The sequence below is a fragment of the Bombus pyrosoma genome, linkage group LG7, assembly GCF_014825855.1.
Source record: "Bombus pyrosoma isolate SC7728 linkage group LG7, ASM1482585v1, whole genome shotgun sequence".
NCBI classification, from domain to species: Eukaryota; Metazoa; Arthropoda; class Insecta; order Hymenoptera; family Apidae; genus Bombus; species Bombus pyrosoma.
This window is the reverse complement of record NC_057776.1, coordinates 7509558-7535702: the sequence shown is the minus strand read 5'-3', so window position 1 is coordinate 7535702 and position 26145 is coordinate 7509558. Positions and strand designations below refer to the sequence as shown.

At 45.5% G+C, this 26145-nt stretch overlaps 2 protein-coding genes across 3 annotated transcripts in view; one reads left to right on the top strand and one right to left on the bottom strand.

Annotated features, from left to right (window-relative positions):
* The window catches only part of LOC122569565 (serine/threonine-protein phosphatase 4 regulatory subunit 1-like), a 151788-nt gene that overhangs the window by 1669 nt on the left and 123974 nt on the right, over positions 1–26145 (top strand). The window contains exons 1-2 of one of the 2 annotated variants that reach the window (XM_043730785.1): positions 13686–13825; positions 21712–21868. In XM_043730785.1, coding sequence (XP_043586720.1) covers positions 21714–21868 — 155 coding nt within the window. In that variant the 5' untranslated portion in view covers positions 13686–13825; positions 21712–21713. Of the gene's footprint in view, positions 1–13685; positions 13826–21711; positions 21869–26145 lie in introns of those variants that run through there. The other variant, XM_043730784.1, reaches the window with a different exon arrangement.
* LOC122569570 lies at positions 9926–13819 on the bottom strand. The gene is made up of 2 exons (XM_043730802.1): positions 12237–13819; positions 9926–11211 (listed from the first exon to the last, which is right to left on the bottom strand). Exon 1 carries the CDS (start codon positions 13787–13789, stop codon positions 12650–12652), a length of 1140 nt encoding a protein of 379 aa, XP_043586737.1. The 5' UTR covers positions 13790–13819; the 3' UTR covers positions 9926–11211; positions 12237–12649.

Genomic DNA, 26145 nt, shown 5'->3' with positions numbered 1-26145 from the left:
TGTTAGTCACGAACCTAATTAAATAATTCGTCTTATTTCATTCATACAATGATTCATATTCGGCGATCATTTAACGATTCATCTAGGATCCTGAGAAATCGTCACAGTAAGTGTTTATCGATTTAACCTCGCACAAGTTTTTTTACGTGAGTAATCCTTTGCGATTCATGACTCGTGTATCCTATTTGGTGACGTGCAACAGTAGCACGTGACACACCGCTTCCTGATTCATACTTCCGACTTGAGCGTTCGTTCGATCATCGACTTAGCGCACGTAGAATTTTTGTATGACTTTCGCGCGTCGCCCGCCTCGTTTTAGGCAATTTTGTCCGATTCACGTTTCCTCGAAAACCGTTTTCCCCGAATGACGTCGGATTAACTTTGGCCATCGACGAAGGAAAGAATAGACATGACATCTCATGCTCTGAAATACCGACCTCGAAAAATATCAGTATTTCTTACGCCCTCTACAATTTACTACGGTTAACATAGTAATTATGTTCAACTCAAACATCGAAGACGATAAAATCAATAGTTAGGGAAAGATTTTCATTTGTTACACACTTAAAGAAAAATCTGTCCCGCAATTGATAACAGCTGGCTGTGGTAGGTTGCCTGTATCAGACAAATTTCTACCTTATTTCTATACAGTATCTTCTGTTTTAAATGTACTAATATTGAACATACGCTCTGATCTCACAGAGATTGTAACTCAGAGTAACGTTTAGAACTTTATCTTATATACTGATCATATCAATATTTTCCTCTTTCTATGGATGACTTTTTTCTTAACTAAACATATTTAACAGTAGCACGAAACGCAGTAAAATGTAACAGTCATCTCAAGTTTTTATTATTCGATTCATTTATTTTCATCATTTTCATTTTATTATTCATCTGCGGTTCAATATAAAAAAAGGGTGCTCGAGTAGACTGTTAATTATAATGGAATTCGTCGAAATCATATTTACATCCAACGATCGATATCATAGAATTATACACGTATCTATAATTCCATAGAAAAATTTAGTTTTAATTGTTACCACAGCGTGGTTCTTTTATTCTATATTGAATCGATAATGTCGCATGTTGCACGAAAGGGGTAAGGGGGGTCACCTAACCCCCCAAATCGTGGGACACGAAAAAGCATAGCATGTCAGGTCTATCTTGTCTTTCGTCGGTGCCTTGACTTATTTCCGAGCGTCGATAACAATGGTTCCCGGTGTTCGACGTGCATCGTTCCGACACGATCGAACGAAACACGTTCGCCGAATTTTTCAAAGTCTGACATATGGCGATGACTACGCACGGGAGCCACGACGAGCGATAGTAATCAGTCGCGATTATGCAAATGATTCGGTGACTGGCTGTGACAGCTAGCGAGTCGGACGTTTCTCGGGTATCAATGAATCCCTCTTTTCATTCCTGCTATGATACATCATCGCGTTTACGAGTTGCTTCGAGATTCTTTACTAACTACGAAACACCTTTGAATTTTAGTACGTAAGTAATGTGTAACTGTCGAATTGATGGAAAATGTACTTTACGATCTCGTTGAAATTACTTTTCTTTTTTTACTTTTAACTGTTATCTTTAGGTCATAAGTGACTGCATAATAATTTATGCCTGAATCGAGTTAGGTTAATTAATTTCCGAGTGTTCGATTTTCATTTTGTTCTATTTTATATTACGGTACGTTACATACAGTACCTATATGTAGACACTATTGGCTTCTATCACGTAAAACATAAAACAGGAATTAAATAAAGTAGACTGAAATTAATTGACTTAATCTAAACTCGTATAGGTAACTTACCATCCGATACTAATGGAGGATTAAACTCGTAGAAATGAATGCAACGTTTCCAAACGATTTACAGTTTGTCTAAAGCTTCTCGTAGAAGGTATATACAGGATGACCGATCATAACCATAGACGCAACGAGATCGATCGAACTCCAACAGGTACGAGAGTTCAGCGAATCCTTGCGAAACATTTGCCGCGAAGAAAGAGAGCAGTCTATTTAACTGGCGCGTACGTTGCTCCCCATTCTGTGTTTGCGTTTATCGGTAAAGTGATCTCTTTCTCTCTTTTCTTTTTCCTTTCTTTTTTCTTTTCTCCCTGCACCGGTACGACGTAGACATCGGACGAAGAGGATAGGAAACGGATAAAAAAAAAAAAAAGAAGGGGAGAGCCATAGGACGAATATAGGTGGATATACAGAGAAACTTTAATTTCTTGGCATTGTGAAGAGTTCCTTGCCCTTTCAGCCTTTTCAGTTCGGTGGTCTGTTTTTGATAGGAGGCCACGTCGTCTAGACACACCGGGGATTGCCCAGCTTTTATAATCGCAACGAAATGCACCCCTTCGTGCTCGACGCAAAAATACCGGTTTTTTTTCTCCCTGATTTCGTCTCTTTCTCTCTTTCACTCTATCTTTTCCCCGCTCTAACGTTGAATTTCTCTACCCCCTTAGCCTCGTCACCCCATCGTTCCGTAGCGTCGTGCCGCTGCGTTACATTAAAATGATTTATTCTCTTTATTAAATTCACATTCGAGGCTACGAGAGCACATTCTCGACTCGCGTGAATCGAATCTCGAGACCGGATGCAACCAACGATATGTGTCTCCTCCGGTGGCGGCGACCTGCCCGTGTGTCTCGACCGTGCACAGGATAGGCTTCCCTTTTTCTCGGTCGAGAGGGGTAGTCAAAGGTCACGGAGGGGCATAAATTTTTGTCCTTTTTATCCGAGAAGATACTGTATCTCGTTAACGATCGTAACCGTATTTACTCTTGCACCATATCGGTTGCCTCGTTTAATCGTCGACGTTTACCCTCCGTTTATCTGCAGTTATGGATTGTTGGCAGATAATTCGTTGAAACGGATCGTGTTTGACTTGCACGTTGTTTAAGGATACCTTGAGACACTTTACCGAACGATAAGCTTGCTTGATTAGGATAAATATACGTTTAGGATAAATACGGTAATATACACGTTTTTAAGGCCTCTTACCACTACGCGTAAACCGTTTGCTTAAAACTACACGTGCATCTTCTCCTCTCTATTATTATAATGTCTATGATAAAACGTTGGAACATCCCTCAAAGCGTATTGGTAGTTTGGTTAACTAGGAAATATCGAGCGTATCCAAACTACGTGATTCTAATTATTATCAATGAATTTTTTTCACACGACGATCTGACGATCGAAAAGTTCATTCGTTATTCAGCGACTGTCCAACGAATATCGAAACACCCCGTACAATACATTGATCGAAATTACTAATATCGTAAATCAGGAAGAAGTAGTCGAGTACATCCAAGTACCTAGCTGTTATTTACTATTACCGAAGAATTTTTTGACAGGACGATCTAATCTTAAAATGTTCGTAATCCGCCTATTCTAAGGCTGTGCAAATTCACCCCCTGTTCCGGCGGATGCGACGAGCAAGACGAGTGAAACCGAGCCGAGCGGTGGCGCCTCCTGTCGTCAGAACGGACGCTCGAATGGCGGGCCGATTATTACATGACATTCCTCGAATACCATCCAGACCTCCCTCGTCTCCGCCGGCAAGCAGAGGAGGCTCCTTCTTCTCCGTTCCCCGTTCCCCGCCACCTCCCCTTCTGAATTTCTTTCTCTCTGTCTTTCACATCCCCATACGTGGCTACACTAAGCCTTCCTGTCTCTTTCTAGCGTCTATCACGTTCTAGAGAACCGAGAGTAGACCTCCTAAGAGGCAAAAGGCTTCGGGCTCCAAAATAGGCCCGCGATACGAATGATAAAAGCACCCCCTTCTGCCTTCCTCCACAGGCCACTGCCTCCACCCACGCCATCTCTTCCCCTCGACAGCCCCTCAGCCCCCCTCACCGAGGCGTCTTCGTTTCCTTTACATCCTGCCGTCGCGGAGGAAGCACGATCGAGAATCAGCCGCGCCCTGTCGAGAGGGAAACACGCCCGGACCGCGATATTCCGGCTCGACGATTCCGTGAAAAAATGGCCGTAGGATCGTACAAGAGGCTAGGAATCTTTGCGCCGCGACGATTCCTCGATTCATGCCTTTCCACTTTCACGATATTTTTGAAAAAATCATGGACTCTTTGTTACGTCGCGATCGATTCTGAGGGTAATATATCTCCGGACAAACGTTTAATCGTCAGTTTGATCGAGTTTAATTATTGCGAGTAGACTGTTGTTCAAGATTAGCTTCGTTCGACGAGCAAGATTTTTCTTAACCGTAATGACGTTTTCTTTTCGTAACGATTAAGGTGATGGTAAAAGACCAAACGCGTTAGTGCAAATAGACGGCAGCAGTGACGACGACGACGACGACGACGACGCCGGACGCGGTGGCGGTTGCGAGCTATACGATCGATTCGTGGCCGCCTTCTATTGTCGCTGGCTCTGTATGTAAGGGTTTGCAGTAACCCCCGGAGAAGGACGTTGGCTGACACCCCGTTTAGAGAAAGGGAAAAGACAGCGAGAGAGAGAAAGATAGAGAGAAAGTGGTGGTAGTAGAGATAGTACGATTCCTCGTAAGCCACGAGCGAACCCATTCATAAAGACGGGGCCGTGACTAACGAGTAAGGAGAAACGAGCGCGAGCCTGCGTCTCTCTGTCTTCCCTTTCCCCCTCTTTCTTTCTTTACTTTCATCTTCGGCCTTTCTCTCTCTTTTTCCGTATCGATTTCCTTTGCTCCATCGGCTTCTTTTCTGTCGGGTGTTATTGCACCCGGTAACGAGTCGAATTTTTCCCTTCTTTCCTCTCCTCTTTTCCGTTTCCTGGTTACTCTCGCGCGCTACTCTTCCACCCTCTCCTCTCGTCTCTCGCCGCTTACCCCCGCGATTTCACGCTGGTGGTTAATTAAAAACGCTTTGCCGCGACGAGATCCGCCGACGAATTTGATAAACGAGCCCACGCTTCCACGAATCGATCGCGAGACCGTGTACGGGGAAAAAAAGAGTAGAACACGCGCAGAAAAAGTCACCCCTTGCTTGGATTTATCGATCGGAATGGATTACACGAGGTTGGGCACGCGCGCGCTCGAATTCGATTTCCCCCGGAAGCGATCGGTCGCGGCCCTTCGTTCCGTCGCGGTTTTTGCGGCACGTCACGGGAAACCGTTGTTGCGTTACGTTCGTCCGCAAGAAACCGTGTAAATTGTAGGCACGCAACGGGCGGTAGAAAAGAGGACTCTCGCGAAGCGATGACAACGAGGAACGTCGTCAGCCTTTCTGGTCTTTGTGCGGATGCTTCCGCGTTCCATCACGTGGACCGACCTCCGGGAAGGACGCGACATCATCGATAACGACCGCGGTGGTGCTAGGTTCTTTTTCATCCGTCTCGTTCTCAGAGAAGAAGCTTCCCAACGTCGTTGTGATGGCATTGTTCCGAGCTATCGGTAACGACCGGAAGATTCTGCCTTAAAAGCGGAGTAAGTCTTCTCACCGGTGGCTGACTCGCGGTACATAGATGGCAAACGAGCGTGTTTTTCCTCGCGTCGCGATAGCCCTGATCGCTGGATCGCCTCCTTCTCCTACCTTGTATCGCCGTGTTTTCTTGTATTTTGATGGCGAGAATGTCGCACGCTGTCGAGCCACTTAAGAGACTGTTTAAGGTTTTTTTTTCGGTAATCCACGGTTCGAGAAAGAAGTTTTCAGAGGGCGGTTCCGTGGGATAGCCAGGAAGATAGTAGGAACGCGAAACGTCTTACCTGATCGGGCAATATCGAGATAACCCTTCGAGAGGGACTTTATTACGACGCTAGGGAAAGTTTTGATTGGGTTACAAAACTCGTTCGCTGAGGGATCGATGGATACCTCGGAAACGGAAAAGCTCGATGTAAACGCAACCCTCCTCTGGCCGCTACGTCCTCTTCCGTCTCTCCTCGTCCTCCGGCAACCCCGGCCTTGGCCCAACGTTCGATGGAAACCAACAGCCCTTCGCTCGCTTTCGGCCATTGCACGGGGGAACAGAAGAGAAAAGAAAAAAAAAACAGAGGGCGAAAGAGGAAAAAACAATCTAGCTAATTTTTCTACCGCATACAAGGGCACTGGGACAACCACTGCGAGACTAAAGCGTCACCCCACCTTTCGTCCATTCAGTCGTCCTTCAAAGGGATCAAAGGTACACGTCCAACCTTTATCTCGCTGAAATCGTCGAGCCACGCGTATCTACGAAAGTACTTACTTTCGTAGCATCAGAATTTCCTTTCCGTATTGTTTCTAATTCCCTCGCTCTCTTTCGCCGTTACTTCTTCGTTTCTACCTGCAAACTAGCCAATTCGTTTCTTTAAAATCGTTTAAACTTTGCACGATAATTTCCAATTTTCCATCATTGAATTTTATTCTTTCCTTTTCCTCCTCTGTAGTCCGTCTTGCTGCGCCCTTAGTATTCTACTTACTTGCAGCCACACCTTGGTTGCGTTTTACAGTTTCGTCTTCTTCGATGGAATATCTAGTTACCGATACGTGATCGCGTAATTATTACCGTATACGTGACTTTCGAGGATTGTCGGTGAACCTTATGCTCACGTAGGCGACTCGTACATCCGATTTCGCTATCGAACGAGCGTGCTGAAGAAACAAAATCGGTTAGCCAGGTTAGCCGGTTAAGGGACAAACCGGAGAGCTCGGGTGGTAGCTGGAATCGCGACGATAACGCGTGTCGATAACACCGAGTCTATTCAAAGAACGACTAGACGAGGTGTCCCATTAATCAAATCTAAATGGTGGAGAATGGTAACGTAAATGCAACGTGAATGTAACGTGAATGTAACGTAAAAGTACGGTCACAAGCTTAAAGTATAGGAGCGTGTACAGCTGGTGCGTTATCAGGTACCTTTACATGGGCAGGCAGGGAAGAAGGGAATAGATAACGAGGAAGGATGTCGTAACACCTTCCTCCTTGTCACCCTCGGTTCCCTCACTGTTCTCTTCTCGTTCCTTCTCGAATACGAAAATAGGGACGCGACGACGCACACGAGCCGGCTTTTGTCTTCGTTTCCTTTTTCTCCCTTCGGAGCCGGTCGGCCGATTAGGCAGCGCGTGTAAATGTGGAAACTAGCTTCTCAATGGACGAGCCTGGCATTCTTCGCTTCTTTTTTAGGCACGTGTCGTTTGTGTGTCGCACATATATGCATTCCACACGTGGGCGCGTAAAGTGTAAATAAAATTCCAGACGCTGGCGTACCTAACGGCGACCAACGACGTAGTCGAGGAAAATTCGTGTCTCGCGTTACTCTGTGGTGACGTGCGCGGCAGCACATATACGCTACGACAACGGAATTATCGTCGCGTTAAAGTTTTAATGGCACGGGTCTCTATACTGGTATTGGTAGATCGCGCGAGAGAACGTTCCGGTATTTTGAAACGATGACGAACGTGGAAAACACGATGGGTCAAAGAGTCGCGAATAAAATACACCGGCGGCGGGCGTATTTCGTCACCGGGAAGTAATTACGTCACTGTCGGGCGCGTCGGGCTCTCGTGTGCCGCACAGGCAGAGAGAGAGAAAATCGATCGACGCCGTACGGAGTCGAACGTCATTTCATGTATTTTTAAAGCTTTTCCCCCCTGACGATTTAAGCGGCGGGTGGCAAGTGACGAAAGAGAGCCCGAACGATGGGATCGAGGTCAAAGCTCGAAGCGGCACGAGAAATTTCGTCCCTGGAATGTGCCGGTTCCCGCGCAATTGTTGCGACAATTTAACGCCGTTGTCTCCATCTCCTCCTTCGTTATCTCGCCAACAAGTTAATCTTTATAAATAGCTCGAGCCACGGTTATATTTAATCCTGACCCTCGTGGTCCGTGTTTCTGCGTTGATACCTCTCTTTCTCTATCTCCGCTTGTCTCCCGCGTCTTTAACGTTTTCTGGAAAATCGGAACGGCGTTCGATAACTACGAGATTTTCCACGCTCGAGTGGGAATTTCTAAGACGAATGGAATCTCCGGTAAATCATCCAGCGGAAGGATAAGGTCGTGAATGACGCGAGATTGAACATTCATTAAGAAAGAGTAATTACGTGCAACGTCTTCGTTATACGGGGCAATAATTTATTAAAATTTCTCTGTGACCTTTCCACGATATCTGACCCGGTTCACCGAAATATCATCTACTCGCGGAACTAGCGCGCCTTTCTGAATAATAGAAGAGCTTCGCGCGAATATCCATCCATCCAACGTCCCAGCCGAAAGCCGTTTTTATCATCGTTACCGTTTCTCGCTTGCTCTCCTTACCGACATCGTTTCTCGTGGTCCTTCGGTTAACCTAAATTCAAACACGACTGCTAATCGATCGGCCTTACACGCTTCTCTCCCTCTTCTTTCGTTTTTTCTTTTATCATCCCTTTCTCGCGTTCCAGCAATACCGGCTTCTCTGTCGCTCTCTGTCGGCCAGAAAATTTCACGTGGATCGATCGATCCACCGTTCTAATTTCGATTCGGGGCTGTAGGCCTCGAGCGCAACCCCGCAGGCCTTCCAAATCAACGTTACCTGTGTGAATTTTATTTCACGAGGACGATCGTGTTTCCACGGTGTCGGTATCGGTCGAACCAAAGTCGATTCTCGGTTCACGAAACGTTTTCTGACGACCGGACTAGAAAAGTCCACGCGAATTAATCTTGGAGCTCGACCGACAATAAAACCGGACTGTCCTTACATTCCTGGGCAGTGTGTCGCCCGCTATTTTAAGCCCGGAGTTTAATAAACTTACGTCTCTTAATTAGACCTACTTCTCTCCTCCTCTATCGTCTCCTCTCTCGTTTCTCCTGTCTACATCTGATTGGTAAACGGGTGGAACCAACCGCCTCGATCCAATCGTTATCCCTTATTGTTAGCGCGTACTGTTAAATGTTCTAAACAAAACTCCGGTCTTTCTCAACTTTCGTGATATACCGTTTAAAACAATTAGATTTCTATCGTATCAAAATATGAATTTTTTATACCCATTACTCGTGTTCCTACATTTCTTTTTCTTTTTTTCATGATAAAATTCAATTTTTATGAGAATATATAAGTAACTCCCTTTGCTTGTGTTTGCTTGATCGGTGCAATGAAACTAGTTCATGGCAGTAATCTACTAATTGTTTCGACTAATATGCGTGCGTTTTCCCACAGTGACTCGACACGAATTTATCTTTATCCCTGTGCGTAGAGGAAGAACGTAGTTCAGATTTTTATATTTCAAGAGCGGTTAGATATACCGTTGAGACGCGCGAGATTAGATTACGGGCTTACTTTTCAACGAGAAAAATTGTTCGTTGAGTTTTAATCGGACGATACGAAACGCGCGTCCTTCGGATTATTCTATTCCTTACTTCATTTTCTTCTATTCGTAAGGACGTAGAATTTCTTTCTCTCATAGATTTTTTTTTTTTTTTTTGTAATATCTGTTACCGCATCGTCTCCCGTATTCGATATATGGAACGGAGAAAATAATTAAAGACACAGCGACCCAGTGGGAACGAGCTCGTAATGATAACTATCTCGTTGCAGTTTCAAAGAAAATATTACTGCTCCTCGCTGATTAATCATCGGTACGTGGGATCGAGTGCTCCGAGAAATCATTCGCGATATTTGCTTGGCAGAGTACTCGCGAGGTATTCCGTCCTCTCGGTTTTTCTCTTTTTTTTTTTTCTTCCTTCCTCTTTTCTCTGTTCCGCTCGCAACGCCACGCGAGTTTACGTGTACGTCGTATTACGGCACTGCGCAGCGTACGCTCACTATTCTATGATACAATCAATGAATGACTGACTGCGTGCCGTGACGTGGCTGCGCTGGTGACCGTGATGACTTATCTCGAGCTCTTTCCCTTTTACTTCTCCGCTCGTACATTCATTTTTTCGTCCTCTGTTTTTTTTTTTTTTTTTTTTTACACGAAAAACGTCGGCCGTGTATCTAGGCGTAATTAAAATTCAAATGGGAATTGAAATTGATATTTATTGCATACGCTGTACAGTTGTACAAATTTCTCGATAACATTTCGATATTCCGATAGCGAGGCAAAGTAATTAAAAATTGTAATATACAAAACAGGAAAGGTAGAAACGTACGATGGAAAAATTTATATGGATCGGTGAACGAGTATCGTATCCTTCTTTGGCTAATCTCGAATTTGGTTGCAAAAGGATGCAATTTCTGTGGAGTAGCCGCTGTTGGTTTTCGTGGCACGATGAATTCTTCGCGCGAACCGTTTAACCGAGTCTGGTTTCACCGCTAGCGAACGGTGGAGAAAATGAGCGAGATAAAGAGAGAAGAACCTGCCGGGCACATGGAGAAAGAGAAAGAGAAAGCCGAATATACGTTGCCGGCAAAGTGTGCCTTCCTACTCCCGGTAGTTTTCTCTGCTTCCCCTCGCTTCTATATTCGTCCGTTTCTTCTCCCTTTCTCCTTTCATCCGGTGCACATTAGCGACGTGAAACGTACGTTCTCCACGGCAGACCGCACGCCACGATGCAATCAATGAATGACGGTGTGGCGCGGCGCGCGCACTGACCGTGATGACTTTTCTTATCTATCAGTAGTCTCTCCCTCCGTTTTTCCTCTTTCTCTCTCTCTTTTCGAACCCTATTCCCTTGTCCGTTCTTTCACGTAATTCGTCTCTTTCCCTTCGTTACGATCCCGCTGCTCTACATCTGTTTCTTCTTTCTCTGTCTGCCTCTTTGCCTCTCTTTTTAAAACTCTTTCTCGGTCGCTCCCCTTTTACGTCTATACTCGCCTCCTTCTCACCCAAGCTCCCTTTTTTCCCTCCTAGTCTCTCGCACGCTCTACCTCCTCCGTGTTCTTTTCCCTTTTTTTCTTTTTTCTTTTCTCGTTCCTTTTTTTCACTCTCGTTCACTCTCTTCCTGGCCTCCCACCCCTTCATCCGGTTCACATTACGCACGATGCGTACGCTGACGGGAGTACGAGAAGGAAGCGCCTCCACCCTTATCGCGGCAACAGTGCTCGCCCGAGGCGCACTTAAAAGGTGTTCCTAATGACGGTCCTGCGACCGTATTTTAAGGCGCCGCTCGCTCGCTCGTTTCGCGAATGGACAAGCCCTGCAACGTCTAGAGACGTTTTACGCAGACTTTCGTGAAATCGTGAGCAAAACACGGCAAATTGATAACGATGAGTATCGAAGGCGTGGTCGTAAACGTGTAAATATAGATCGAAAGCTGTGCGACTTGTTTATATTTATAGAATACGTGCCGTCACCACCAAGTCTTCGTTTCCTATAACAGATGTAATGTTTGAAAGCCGGATCGATAGGGTATCGATAGTTCGAATAAATATGAACGTCTCTCGGAAACTCTTTCCTCGTTACTTTGCTACGTAACGAGAATTGTAGTACAAAGTGTTGTTATTTTCTTAAGGAAGTAAGCAAATAAATAAAATACACTCGAAGTTCAGTTTTACGTATTGCAGTATTTAGCTATGTATCATTGTTGCAATTAACTGTAGATAACTCAGTTAACAATCCTCTATGAGATAATCCGATGACTATTTTTCCATCGAAGAAAAAACTCATGCCATATAAACTTATCATAATCATAGAATATCATGTTGCTCGTACCACGAAATGACAGCTATCCTAATTATGAACTACGAACGATCCGTGTCCACGGATATTTCATTCGTCAGAACGTTCAAATATGTAACTTCTTATCAGCGTATACATTTCGACCTGCGGATGTTCCATTCATTAGAACGGCTACTCGTCAGAACTCGTATACAGTGTGAGATGAGACTACGAATAGGCTATGAGTTAGACTACACAGGGTATAACTGAGAAGTGCAATGAGCCTCAAGCAAGAATTCGTTTGAAAAATTCGGAGTAGGACCGAAACTAAGTATACGCGGTGAAGACTCGAAACAAGCAGCGGATCCAAAGCGTTGACTTCCATGTGAATTTTACGTGTTTTGCTTTGGGTGCCGCAATAGACCGAAATACATTACACCAAAACATTTAGCTTCTGCAAAATATTATATCGTATTTGCACACTGTTCTTTGACAATGTTACCTAAATCGTTCACATCCTTGAATATCCCTCGGTTTATGAAATTTATATACATTTTATCTCGATCGTCCTAGAAAATTGAATAACAAGACAGTCGATATGTTAACGCTCACGCCGTATAATCGTAACTAACGAACGACTAATATGTAGTGAGATTTGATCAAGACCCGATGAAAAAATCGGGAGCGGTACCGAAAGTACACGCATATTACCGCAAACAAGTAGCGGGGCCGACTAACCGGAGTGCAATAGTAGTATAGCGGTTCCGTGGCGTAGTGGTGGTGGTCGGCGGCGTCGTCGTCCTCGTCGTCGTCGTTCTCATCGTCGTCGTTCTCATCGTCGTCGTCCTCCTCCTCGTAGTCCTCCTCATCGTCGTCGTCGTCGTCGTCTTCGTCGTCGTCGTCGTCGTTGTCGTCGTCGTCGTCGTCGACGGTCGGTGACTATCGATCGGTGGCGGGCGTCGGCGTCGGTGCCGCGCGGTGGCGCCCCCGTCGTTGTCGGAGGACGGCGACGGCGCTCTGCCTCGGTTGTCCGCCCCTGGGGGGCGGAGGAGGGGGCGGCGGGGGCACCGACACGCAGACCAATCATGCCTTTGGTGGAGCCGGCAAGAGCCCGGCGTGTAAGTGAGGCCGCTACACTAAATGCGGATTTATCAGTCGACGAGCCGCGTTCTTGCTGTAAAACTTTTCATTCCCGATCCACCTTGGCTTTTTTCCACGATCGCGATCGACACGGTGAGAATCGCGCCGACCGTGAGACAGTGTCGACGTTCACGTCGAAACGATCGAGCGATTCGCCAAGGCGTTCCCGCTGCGGCGCCCCTTTTTTTATTCCGTGGGGGGCGTTGGAGAACGCGAGAACAAGGATGCTGCTTCCTTCGTGCGGTTATCTCGTCGGATCGTCGATGATCCACGTTGTTCGCGAGTTCTTCGCTGCGACGAAGTTGGACGATCGAGAGGCTAACACTGGTACACGGACGAGGAACGGATAAGTGAAAAAGTGGCATGCTGGTCGGACATCGAGGAACCCCGCACGATGTGAACGACGAAATTCCGATAATTTCGGTTGATTTTGAAAGCAATCTTTGGCATACGATTTGTACGAGGAAGAGATTCGTCGAACGACGACTCGCGTCACAAAACGATCGTAATACGACGAACGTACAGACGAACGAATTTATGTGCAATAACGCACGCTTTAAGAGCTTTGATGCTGTAGAATGTGAAGAAATCTCCAAGTACGTGACGCATCGTGACGTGGAAATTCCGATGCGTAACGGTAAGGAAAAAATGAGACGCGTAGAAAAGAGGCGGAAAAGTATGGTTGGTTTTATTTTCGGAGCTAGCGGAAAATGGCATTGTAACGCAGCCTTAAACGCGGAAAAGGTGGCGAGGATCTCGCCGGCCACGCATGGCCGTTTCGCTCGAAGGATGTCGTAAAATGCCGGCGTAAGGATCCATCTCGACGGCCAGTAACCATTTTCTATCGTCCGTAATGCGATCGTAGCTGTTTTCGACGAGACGCAGAGACTAGAAAAACGGAACGAAGCAACGACGGTGAAAATGCTGCGAAACCAGGATAATAAAAGAGATTTCGCATAGAGAAATCGCAGGCTGCCGCGACTACGCCAATAGCGTCTCTCTTGCCTGTAGCTTCGTACCTTGTGATAATCGGATTGTGTTGGTTTACGAGGGACAGACGTGTGATTGACGCGAGTGCGCGGTCTTTTCTCTCGAAAAACTGACGCAACGATGTTTATAGTGAGGATGCCTGGAATGACACGTGGATACATGAAGAAATCGTCAGGATGTTTCGCAGGATCGGAAAGGTGAGCGAATATTATTCGAGTAAAGAAATTAAATTCGTAGTTTTCCACTTTGAAATAAGAAACGTAAAACGCCACGATGTGCTACGCCGAATCGCCTATAGCGAGATTATATAACACCGTGGAGAATCGAAAAGTACGCGTCAAACGTGCATCATTGTACACACGAATCGGTGAATCGTTCTTGCCACTGTAGCTCGCGTCACTATTTGCCACATATTCCATATATGTACATATGTGTAAAAATCCAATTGCTATAAGAAATTGGTGATCGACCCACGGTTGCGCAATAACCGCGATATTTCTGCACGCGTAACAGAAATTACAGAGGAGATTAAAGCAAAAACAAAGTTTACCTGCGCTTTCATAACAGCCGGTCGATTAATCGAGTAAGTGGTCGAAATACGACTCGTTACCGTTTTTTTTCCTCCCGGTGGGGATAGGTACGCGTGAAAAGAGGAACGAAAATCGGTGAGAGAGAGAGAATGTGCATGGTGTGGCGGATAGAGAGAGGAACGAGAAAGACAGAAAGGAAGTGGAGGAAGAAAAATAAAAAGCGACAAGCTACCGCGAAACATCGACAAAAACAAATGTTCTCGTCGCGGCTAATGAAACGCCTCCGGGAGCGAGAGAAGAGAAGCGAACGAGGAAAAAAGGTCGGGAGGGCGAAACCGAGGAAAATCGATGTAAAACGTACCGGAAAAGGGGTTAAACAATCAGTCGCCGGCCGAACGAAATGGGTTATTTCGCGGTGGACGATGTTTTAGGTGTGGCGAAAGGGAAAAACCTGTCGATTCCTTTTGTTTCCCGTCTCGAGCCGGATAGTCCGCCAAGAAGATGCTCTCTCCCTCCCTCCCCCCTTGATTTATCGATCTGTCCGCTTTGTCGTGCCACTTTCCTTTCGTTTTTCTTTCTTTTTTCTTCCACGCGAGACAACGATAATTAGCAAGAGGATTGATTCAAGGGTTGAAGCGACCGAGCAACTTCTCTCTGCACTTGGTCGCTTTGAAGCCTCGACGAGAAAGCAGTCGCAAGAGGGAGAGAAAGATAGCTCGTAATGGTTTGTTATTGATCTATCTCGAAGACTTACGGTTTTCCTTCTTTCTTTCGTTGTTCGTTTCCCAACGTTTTACGATTGCATGACGGGGATTGGTTCGTAAGGAAGAGAAATATCTTCGATAGCAGGGAGAGAACGTATCGAGGGGGAAACCGCGTAAGAATTTTCTCCGCCCTTTTCTTCTAATTGCGTGTCTCGAAAGGACGAAACGAAAAACTTAACCTCTGTTTGCTCCTATTGCTGATATTCACACGGGGAACTCGGCGATAAAACAGAGTTTCAAGAAGAGAGAAAAAGAAAGTGGAGGAGCCGCTGTGAAATCTTTCGTGGTCACAAGGCTCGATTACGGGGAAAGCTACTTTGCCAAAAAATTGAAGCTAATTGGAACCTCGTTAAACGCGAGAAAACGAGAGAATTCGTTACCGCTAAATTCAAACTTTTTATCCATTTTTTCTCTCCTTCACTTTGCTTTCTTGTTTCTCGTTTTCTTTGCTTTGTTTTTGTTTCTTTTCTTCTTCTTTTCTTTTTCTTCTTTTGTTAGCGTCGTAAATACCAAGCGTGGTAGGCAGACTTACACATCCTTTGACCTTTTCGTTGTTTATCCTATTTCTCCGGCTGCGGGGGCTCTGATTCCAATGTTACAGGCTCATCGTTATATCTACAAAGCAGTAATTATACCGCGACGTAAACGGAAACCTGACGGTTACTGTGGTAGCGCGTATATATTATCGTTAGACGGTCCAAATATACGCCAAACGCATGCTTAATCGCTTTCTTCCGCTTTCGCCTTGAATACCGTTGTCGTTCGTTAACGTAATTAAGAAATTTCGCGAACTATGCATAGAATACCGTGTAACGATCGTACGATTGTCACGGACACGTACGTTCGTTCCAATAAATCTTTTCGCTGTTCTAGGACACCGAGCGTTAATCCTGCTCATTGTTTCGCCGCGTTCCACGTGACCATTAATGGTCACGTTATTTTAACGAGCGTCGGAAAATGAGCGTTATATAATTGCATGTATCGATACGAGAGGCTGCGCGTATCGTTATCGCATCTGTGACCGACTTATTTTAAATCCATCCACAGTCAATCTCTAAAAGTAATCGTATAAATATTCGTCGAAAGGTGTGCCTTGCGAATAGACGCTGTCTCTATCTTTCCACGGCTATTCCGGTCGTGCGTAGACGTCACCGAGAAATTCGATTATCCGATCGGGAACATCCATCGGGGAATCGTGGGAAACTGACGCGCTTGACGTCATCCATTACCGATATCGTGCGCAGACCTACTCAGATATCAACCGTAGAAACGATTCAATTCGATTCGCCTTAATTAATTGGAATTTAACGAGATTCTGTCTTACCTGCTTTTCAACGAAGTGTCACCAGCGTTTCGCGGTTGTCAATTTTATAATTTCAAGAAATAACAATTCCTATTTCCTTCGCTCGATCCTTTCTCTTCCTACGATCTTACCATTTTCCGATAAGCAGTATGTTGAATGGAAACGCGTCCACCATCGAATAGTATCTGACGAGTGTGCATAACTCTTATATCGGTAACCTACTTAGGGAAGTTTCCCTTCTTCACGAGCGGCAGTGGCACACGCTTCTCATTAACGTCTTTAACCGAGGGTCGTTGAATCGCGTCGAAGCTCACCTTACACGGTGCATGAATTATAAATCATAAGCGGTACAAGTTGGTGGTTCGCTCGGTGCGCTCACCTGCATTACCGAGTCGTTTCTCTAGATATCCCCAGCGTAAAGATTTACATTTCCTGTGCGGGAATCGATCTGGTAAATGGTATAGTAGTCTTCCCTCTCCTTTTTCGTCTCGTACGTCACCGTGATTCGTCAATGGTGTGTAAATGTTAGACATACCGGCGTTGGAAGCAAGCACATGGAGTGTAAAACATCTCGGAAAATTTCAAAAGAAAACTTTCGCTTTCCGATCGGTGTGCTCTAGTCGTTAAACCTATCATTACGTCAGTTGTCGTACCACCTGTTATTACGATATATTGTGGTGGTTCTCCCATCGCATTTCATGCGCTGCTTATAACGGAAGGTGAACACACTCGCCACACTGCCTTCCTGATTACACTGCTGCTCGAGGCGTTGCGCACAGAAATTGCTACTAATTACGTAAAACGTTGCTCGGTGTTCCCGGGGTGCCGTCCTTCGCAGCGTGTACCTTGCGTGTACAGGTAGGTAGCGCGTTAATTTCCGATGCTCGACGATTAACCAGGTTCACAGAACCGATATAAATATTAAATGAAAATAACAGGAAAGAATTATTTTTCTCAGGTAGGCGATCGTACGACAGCGTGTCACGGTTGGAGTAATTAGAAGTTCGTACAAAGTATTACAAAAGTCTCGGTTGGTCGGACGGTAACGACCGTGAAAAGAACATTTTAATCCTGGAAGCTTTTAAAAAAGAAAAACTAGCGTCGACCAGCATGCAGAATGTTATTTCAGACGGTCGTTCCGTCATATTAAGCTCGCAGAACAAGAGAGCCGGTAATTACTTTTCGCGGGACTGTCACGTCGGTCGAGACTCGCTTCCAGTGCACCGACCGTGCTTCGGTTATTAATATTGTCGGCTGGCGCCCGGTTAATCGACCGTGCACGCCGATTCCACGATTCCACGATATTTTCTATTCCAACGGACGAGTCGGCTTGCCGCGAACGAAAGATAACTCGAAACGACGTTCGTTTCACGATCGTGGCCCCGAACTCAGAGAATTCAAAGAATCCGTGACGAACAATCGACGATTCATCGCTGTTCCGCGACGATCTGTCGGTCGATAAGAGAAAATCCTTCCATTTATTCCACCGCACGAAATCATGAGACGCACGTCCTGCACAGGGTGCAAATTGTCCCGCCGATCGTGACGGCCATCGGGTACTCCGGCGCGTCGTTAATTCAGACACGTAGCCAAGGTGAAATTAATGTAACGAACGCGGCGTATATGGAATACGTTTTAAAGGTTGGCGCATTTCCACGAACCGCGTCGCCACAATCGAACGTTCTCAGACGCGCGCGTAATGTTCTGCAAATACTAGATTAGCGGCACTGGTAACGAGGCTCTCGGTTTCTCCGACCTCGGTGTGCGCTGCTACGCGCGATAAACGGATACAGGTTTCCAGCGCGACCGTGTGCTCGTCGCCGATTCGAACGCCCGATGTCTGCCGCTCTAGTTGTATCGAGATCGTTCCAACATCGAATGTGCGTCCCGTCGTCGTCGTCGTCGTCGTCGTCGTTGTCATCGTATCTTCCTCGTCGGATGGTTTTCAGGAGGGCGAAGGGTAAAGGGTGCGCGAAGCTTACAAGGAGAAGGTTCATTATACCGACGTCCAAGAGATCAGGATTTATCCTTTCTGGCAGGGGCCACGGCGGCGTGGCAACGCGACACGCACACCAGGGGTACGTTGGGCGCCGAAAATGTCGTTGATCTCTCTCACAGTGGTAGAACTGGTCGGCGACCGTTTGCCTTGTATCGGGGTGAGAGAAAGGAACAGAGGGAGAGAGCAAACGATCTCTCCTCTCTGGGTTCTTCGACTTCGATCCAGGCCGGAGCAGGCTCTCTCCCTTTGCAAAAGGAAGGAAGGAAGGAAGGAAGGAGACGACACACTGGCGAAAGGGGTGCACGCATGACCCTGAACCTAACCGGCGCGCCACCCGGTATAGGGGTGCGAAACTCCGACAGCGAGCGAAAGAGAAGTAAAGAGAGATAGAACGACCACGGAGGAACACGGTGGAGAAGAGAACGGGAAAGGGGAGGACGCGCGTATATATGCCGAAGTGAGAGAGGGATGTGGAGAGAAAGAGAGAAACAGTCAGAGCACAGTCCCCGGGATCAATACTCCCGCGTCTTGCGATCATTCATCTTGCCACGCCCCTCTGCTCTCTCCACACTCTCTCTTTCTCTTTCTCCTCCCATTCCTTCTATTTCTCACCCCCTCCCACTATCTGTCTCCATCTCTCGTCCTTTGCTCCACCATCTTCATCCCCGTAGCGTCGGCACCCCTCGTAATCGCGCTCGTCGTCGTTTGCCGCCCAATCCTGATATCCATTACGAACGAACGGCCGAATAAAGAGAAATTTCGAAGGCCAGACAACCAACGAAATACGGTGGAAACGGTATCAAATGCGAACGACAGAAGAAGAATGAAAAGAAACGAGAACGCGTGAATAATAGGTTTCGGAAGCAAGGGATCCGATACTCTGTCCGATATTGCTCTAAGACGGGGTGAAAAAGTAAGGGAAAGTGGGGAAAATAAGGGACGAGAGAAGAAAGGACTCGTAGGTTGAGACGAACATCGAACACGCGGCACGACGACACGGTTACGGATATCGAGATCAATAAATAGCCGGAATCGCGAGGCTAAGGACGAACGAATGCGAAACTTGGCAGAGAGAGAGAGAGAGAGAGGAAGAGAAAGGGAGAAAAAGGAGATCGTTAGTAACTACATAGTAGCGCGCGTATATACGTCGGCGTAAACGCGTAGTACGGCTGCACTTGACTCGTCGTTGCACGTGATTCAAATGAGTTTCTGGAGCCCAGCCCCTACCTCCCACACGGTGATGCCAGAAGGCCGATAGAGGGGGCTGTACTAGGCCGGACGACGAGAAAGGGTGGTCTCGAGAAGAGAGAGAGCAGGAGAAAAGAGGGTGGGCGCTTGTTTCAGATAGAAGGGCTCGTCGGCGGAACGGTCGATCCGATCGAGCGTTACGATAAAAGAGAGCCTAGAATCGGACAGACGGAAGTCTCGTGAGATCGATATGTTGCTCTCGTTCCACGCTTCTCTCCTTCCATTCCCATCTATCTGCCTTCTTTATGTACCTATTACCTTCCTCTTTCGCTCCTTTTGCTTCCATCTTCTTGCATCCAACGTGGCTCGTGCGCCGCAGGAGTGGCCGAACCATCGAGTGCAATCTCTTCCTTCCACTATCTCCTCTTCCTTTCCTCTCTCATTTCCTATCCTCTGCTCCGTTCCCCTCCAATGCCGACTAAGAATGCTGAGAAAAATATCTCGAGGGAGACCACGAGATCCGCGAATCTCCTATAAATTATCGTTTTGCTGCTGAGACGGAGGTAATTTTCATGCTGTCCCGAGGAGCGTAAAAACCGGGACAAAATTAATTTTGCTTCGTCGAAACGGAATGGAATTAGACCTGGCGGAGAATTAAAATAATTCTTTATGGCCTTAAGAAGCCCGCTGGTGAGAAAGACGCGGAAAGAAATCCTCTCACCTCATCGCGTACGGAAACGTGCATACTCGGAGTCTCATTCGTTTCCTTCGTTCAGCATGCTACCTACCGGCTGTCGTTTGTAAGAAACGACACCGTGTCTTTTTCTTCTCCTCTGCTTTTCCCTCCTTCTTTCTTCCTTTGTATGCTCTTCCTAGCCTCTAAAATTCAGCGGAGTTTTCCGCACGATGACGAAATAACATGGCTGAACTAACCCCCTCCCCCTACCCCTTCCCCCCGCCCGGTGGGAAAAAAGAGAGAAATCGGAGGAAATTCGCGTTAGTAGAAAATACGAGACACGCGGAGGGAAATGGAAGAAATGTAGGGAGGCGGAGGTAGGTGAACACAAGGGGACGGTGGAAAGCAGACTTGGAAGCAGGAACTGCTCCGTTTAAAGCGTCCGGTTATCCCTGCTGCCTTCTCCTTTGAATCTCTATCTCGTTCTTTGTCACGAGTCGTTACGGACACGCTAGTTACACACGGGCAACCTTCTATCGTGTGCACGATACCCGTGGATACAGGGAAATTGTCTCAGCAGAAATACAGGGAAACGAATGTTCACGATCGGTGCAACGAACCGGCTGAATTCGAGCGAACCGGTTCGAATAACATTATTTGTCGTCATATTACTTCGAACCACTTATCTTAATATCGTTTAGCAGTTTACGTAACTGTACAACTGTTGACATATTTTCGTTCTCTTTTCCTTTATTTTTTAATATGTTTATCAATAAGGGGCGAAAGTTGTGCAAATGTAACGTCATTGAAACACGTAGGTAAACAGAATAAGTTATGTTAAAACTATGCAAAATAAAAAACACATTATTGTAAGAGATACGTTACATAAATGTAGAGGACTGGTATATAGGATGTTTGACCGTGAGATTTATTAGATGTTATTGCTTGTTGTCGTAACCGTCGAATATATTTAAAAATAATAAATAGATAAACGGACTATATTCGCTGAGTCGCTCGTGCAGAGTATAAATCGCAAAGTAAAATTGCTAATTAATATTCAATAAATTGCTCGCTAGATACTCGTAGATATTACTCTTTTCGGTTGTGTCGGTTTATTTATATTGGTCGGGCGGAATCGGAAAATTCAAATTCGTCTTTGTTCGGCGGTTGCGCGTAACGGCGACATTGTTCTGCCCGAGGTCTATTTATTCTTACATTACATGTGTCCTAACGATCTTGATACTCCGAGGCAAATCAACAACATGATTTGACTTGTCCTCTACTCATGTGCCGCTACGTAAGGATCATATAAATCAGAAACACGTGAAAAGGCATAGATTGATTGAAAAAAATATATAATTTATCACGAAGCTGATAAATATTTGAATTGCTTGGAAATTCTTAAAATTCTAAAGTCTAGACAAAAGATAAAAATTCAAATTCAATAAGGTAAGTTCGCTGGAAAAATGATAAATGGTCTTTAATATGTTAAGATACGTAACGAGACAGGCAGGAATATTTTCTTTTATTTTTCTAAGTTACTATAACGTGCCGCGAGTCGAAATAAGTTTTACCTTTTTCCTTCCTCTCTGATTAAATATTATTACATTTCGGTCTGTACAGCAATGGGGATCGACGAAGACTGCGATGATGTTAATTATACTCTAAGTCCTACTGGGACCGGTATTTGCAATGTTGGAGGAAGTGGCGACGAAGGTGGAAGGGACGAACTTCTTCTCAAATTGCAACAGTACGTAGCGTCGGACGCAAGCTTCACACGGTGAGTTTCCTCTCTTTCTCCCACCTCTAACTGTCACAACAAGTACATTCCAGTCGTTAATTTGCTTGTGAATCTATCTCGATGTTGATATATCTGGATAAATTTACGCTTATAAACCAATAGCCTGCACATATACGGAAAAATTGAAGAGTGTGACCGTATGACAAGAACGAAGTGAACTCGTTATAAAACACAGAGCTTGCTCGTCGGTGTCGTTTGCATGAAAGAGCGAAAACGAATGAAAATTCGTTTGCATACACATCGAACAAGCGTGCTGTCTCTTAATATTTTTAGCGTACCGTCTGAATCGCGCGGCAAGTTGAAATCTCTCTCAAATGTTCTGCCTTACATTTGTGTCGCTCACTCGAAATTATTTACGAACATTTTCGAATTTCCCTGACTCCGTGCCGGCGTGAAATATCATCAGAACGCGAGACAAAACGAATTTCCGCGCGTTACGCGAAACATGGCAAGAAAATGTAACTATCCGTCCTTTGAAGAACCTCTCGACGTCTCCGCGGAATGAAAGAAACGATGGAACGGGATGGAGGAACGATGTTTAAGGGATGGAGACGGCGAAATTGTTGAAACATTGGAGTATGTAGAACATCGGCAAAGGGTAAGAGGAAAATATGATGTACGCGCAAGCAGACATTGAATAAGGCCGCGATGAAAGAAATGCCTGCTCATTTCCATACGGAGAAAAAGGAAATCTCTTTCGGAGGATCGGCGACTGCCGCTACACAATGTAACGCCGAAGTCCTCTCGTGCAGGTTTCGCTTTTTCTGAGCACCGCACCGGCCGGATACGCGGTACCCGACGAGAGAGAGAAAGAGAGAGAGAGAGAGAGAGAGGGAGAGAAAGAAGGGCTCGTCCATAAATTCTCGAAGCGCCGGTAGTCGACGGTTGCTGTTTCTTCTGCGTACAACGAATCCTCGCGTTGCTTACCAACCCCCTCGACTTTTCTCTACTCTTTACAGTCACCCCGAACTTTTGGCTCCGAGACGCTTGCCCCGACGTTTTCCCGCCCCTCTCGTTTTGCATCCACTTCAGTTTGCTCGCGCTTGAAAACGCTACCTGAAGATAAAATCGGCTATTTTGGTAAAAGGAAAAAACTCGATTGCATTCGTTACAAATCATCTTTATCATCAGCGAGAAGATCGCAATTGTTTTCTCGAAACTATTGCTAATTTTGTTTTTAATTTAGAATTAACGTTATTTATCAACGTCCTTTATCTGGATAAATTTACTAGCGAAAGGTGTTGCAGGATCAGAGATTTTTCAACCAAGTTTGAAATTCTTAGATTCTATGAAACACCTGAGCCATACTTTTGACCTAATAAGTCTGTACCGTGACTCGTTTATAGTCTTCGTGACGCAAACTCAAGCTGACGAACGACCAGAATGACTAATTCCATACGAACCTAAACGATGAAAGAAAAAGCATTTGTAAATAAAAAAATCCCTTCGAATTTTCACTACTTGAAAGTTAACCGTCCATTGGTATTTAAAGAAAATCAGAGCGACGCCAAAATTGGAAGTTTCACAATAGCGAAGCGATAAACACCAGGCGAGTTAATAATAGTGGACAGAGATGATACGTTCGAAAATACTAGAAAATTAGAGGTGTTATCGGTGACTGACGAGACGGTTAGGTGAAAAAATAGAGGCCGTGAAATGGAGGTTTAAAATCGGAACAATATGACCTAGAGGATATCGAGGATAGCAGTCACTCGAGATTATCTACCGCGGAAAGAACTACTACGATCGGACGTGGCGGACCCTAGCCAAATATACACGGTGCGTCAGCGTCGCGGCGCGCGGCGTCGCGTCCTCCCTTCCTGCGCCGTCCAACTGCCGGGCGCCTCGTTTGAGGTCAACGTCATTCGCCTCTCTCTCTCTCCTTTCTCGTTCCTTTGCTTCTTCCCTTTCCTTTCTTCTCCTATGCTCTTCTACGATCTCGCTGGCTCTCTTGCCTCATCTATTTCTCTCTTTCCCTGCCAACGTTTCGGATGAGCGAACTTTGGAACGCACGTCGAGTCGGTTTACCTATGAGTGAAATAGACCGTACATAAAAATCTGACGTCGATTCGACCTCGCGGGAACATACGAAAAATCGTCACTGTCTTTGCAATTCCGATCTTCTAACGCGACAACATGATCGATGTTCTTAATTCGTTTGCTACGAAACAACTACACTGTCAGGCGTATGTATCAGGCCAGCTACTTGTTACGTTTATTGGAAAATTGGAACAGATTTTTTCACCCTTTGTGGTAAAACTCCGCTAACGCGAACGAAATTTTTCTCAGTACGCGATTTGCATGTTGAATCCATTTATCTGCACTTCGATTCTGAACTAAAAGATACGATGCCGATGATATAACAGATTTATAATAAAATAAGCAGGAAGTAAAGAGCACTCAATTTATAGCAACAACAAGTACGTATGTCCTACTGACACACGTACTTAGTCTGAATTATCGAATATTCTTAAATGCACACGTTCTCTGTGACATGGAACTATTTTCATTTTCGACTACACATATTTGTCATAACTATAAACGATTAGTACTAGCATTTAAATGTTCACACACGTATCTTCTCTCTATTAATAAAAGTTACTTCGACATGCGTACCAAAGAAGGTTTCGGTCCCGAGCGTTAGCATAGAACAAAGGTTAATTCCCAACCTCTAATCGTCCATTTCCTTCAGCGAGCATAAGTAACGACTCTGGAAGGCTCATGGTCGTCGGTCGTTCGAACGATATATTCATAGGGCGTCACGATTTTGCAATGATTTCGAACTTCTTAATTGACACAACTGATTTATGCAGGCGGCATGGCGCGTGTGAGCGCGATACGAGCCGCAACGGAAGAAAGGAACGTAGTATCGGTATTGCGCGTCGTATTTCTTGCCGTGCTCCGATTCAACTTGATCTTGATCTGACCGCGCAGAACATAATTCCCAGCTCTTTCCGAATCGACCCGTGCGATCTGTTCCTTGTGAAAGGAACGAGTGCAACGCGTCTTATCGTACATCCGTACGATTATTCGACATTTAGTCTGATAAAGTGTATTTCCACGCGTAATATGTATGTCGCGTTGTCCAATTGATACGAGAATGTAAATAAGTTAGATGAATTGCCATCGACGAGTATCGCAAGCGTTCCGGTCATCGTCGAAAGTCTCGTAAGGCGTACATAGGTTTCCCTGGTGAACCGTTTCACCGTTTCACAGGTGCCAAGATCACCCAGACCATGTAATTAAAAGCGTGTTTCGTAACCGCGCGCGCTCTTGCATGGTTTCCGATTACCAGCTACCGGCGACAACGTGCTCACGGGATTTCAGGTGCAATTAGAAAGTTCGTTCTTTGCGGAACGATCGTATCTTTCGATAGAGAAACGCTTTGTTTATCTGGCATGCGTCGATCGATCAGCAAATTAACGTAATTCTGTGCGTTACAAAATAAGCTGCTCGAAACAATTAGGGGATCTATGAACGATTCTATTGCATCAACAAGCTGTGCCGATGCAAAGGGGACTCTGTATCGTCCAATTGCGAAGAAAGACAGTATCCGAGAAAGAAGCATTCCGTGGCAAAACGTTTTACAATTTCACGCGATAAAATTTAAAAACGTATCACTGACAATTTTGACAAAGTAAGATACTTCATTGTAATTTCGCGCTAAATCGAGTCGCAACACGTTCACAACTGTTCGGAGGTACAAATTTCGTCATTGTTCTGATGCTATGACAAAGATTCTCTGTGACCAAGAAGTCTACTACACTGGTTAAGTAAAACTTCTTCTTACAACTGCGGTATTGCTCTCTTACCAATTTATGTGTATTGTAATTTATGCACTGGCTAGTTTCGCGATATTAATCATTAGGCTTATGAATACGCAGCAGTTCGCTGGAAATCATAATTTAACACGTCGTTAACTCGATTCGATCACAAGTTTATTCTATAATAAGATCAGTGGAAAGATATCTCGCCCGCGAGAAGCGCGAACGTTCTACCACCGTTATTATGCTCGTGCATAGTTTAGATATCGCTCGTATAGTTACGCCGTGAAAGTTTAAACAAAGTTGGAAAACCTCTTTTTGACCCGACTGCTGTTTCTCCTCGTTGGCGTGGCACGTGGGAATTTTAACGAACGAGGAAAACGGTCGGGCGGAAACCACGGCCTCGCGGTCGATGCTTCTGGCGCCATGATGCGTTTCCGCGAAGCAGAGCCTGGCTTGCGCGGTGCACGTGCGAAATATTCTGGAATACCG

What these genes read in the sequence shown, in the direction of transcription:
- LOC122569570 (XM_043730802.1), bottom strand. Translation starts at nt 13,789, where the DNA reads ATGTATCCACGTGTCATTCCAGGCATCCTCACTATAAACATCGTTGCG.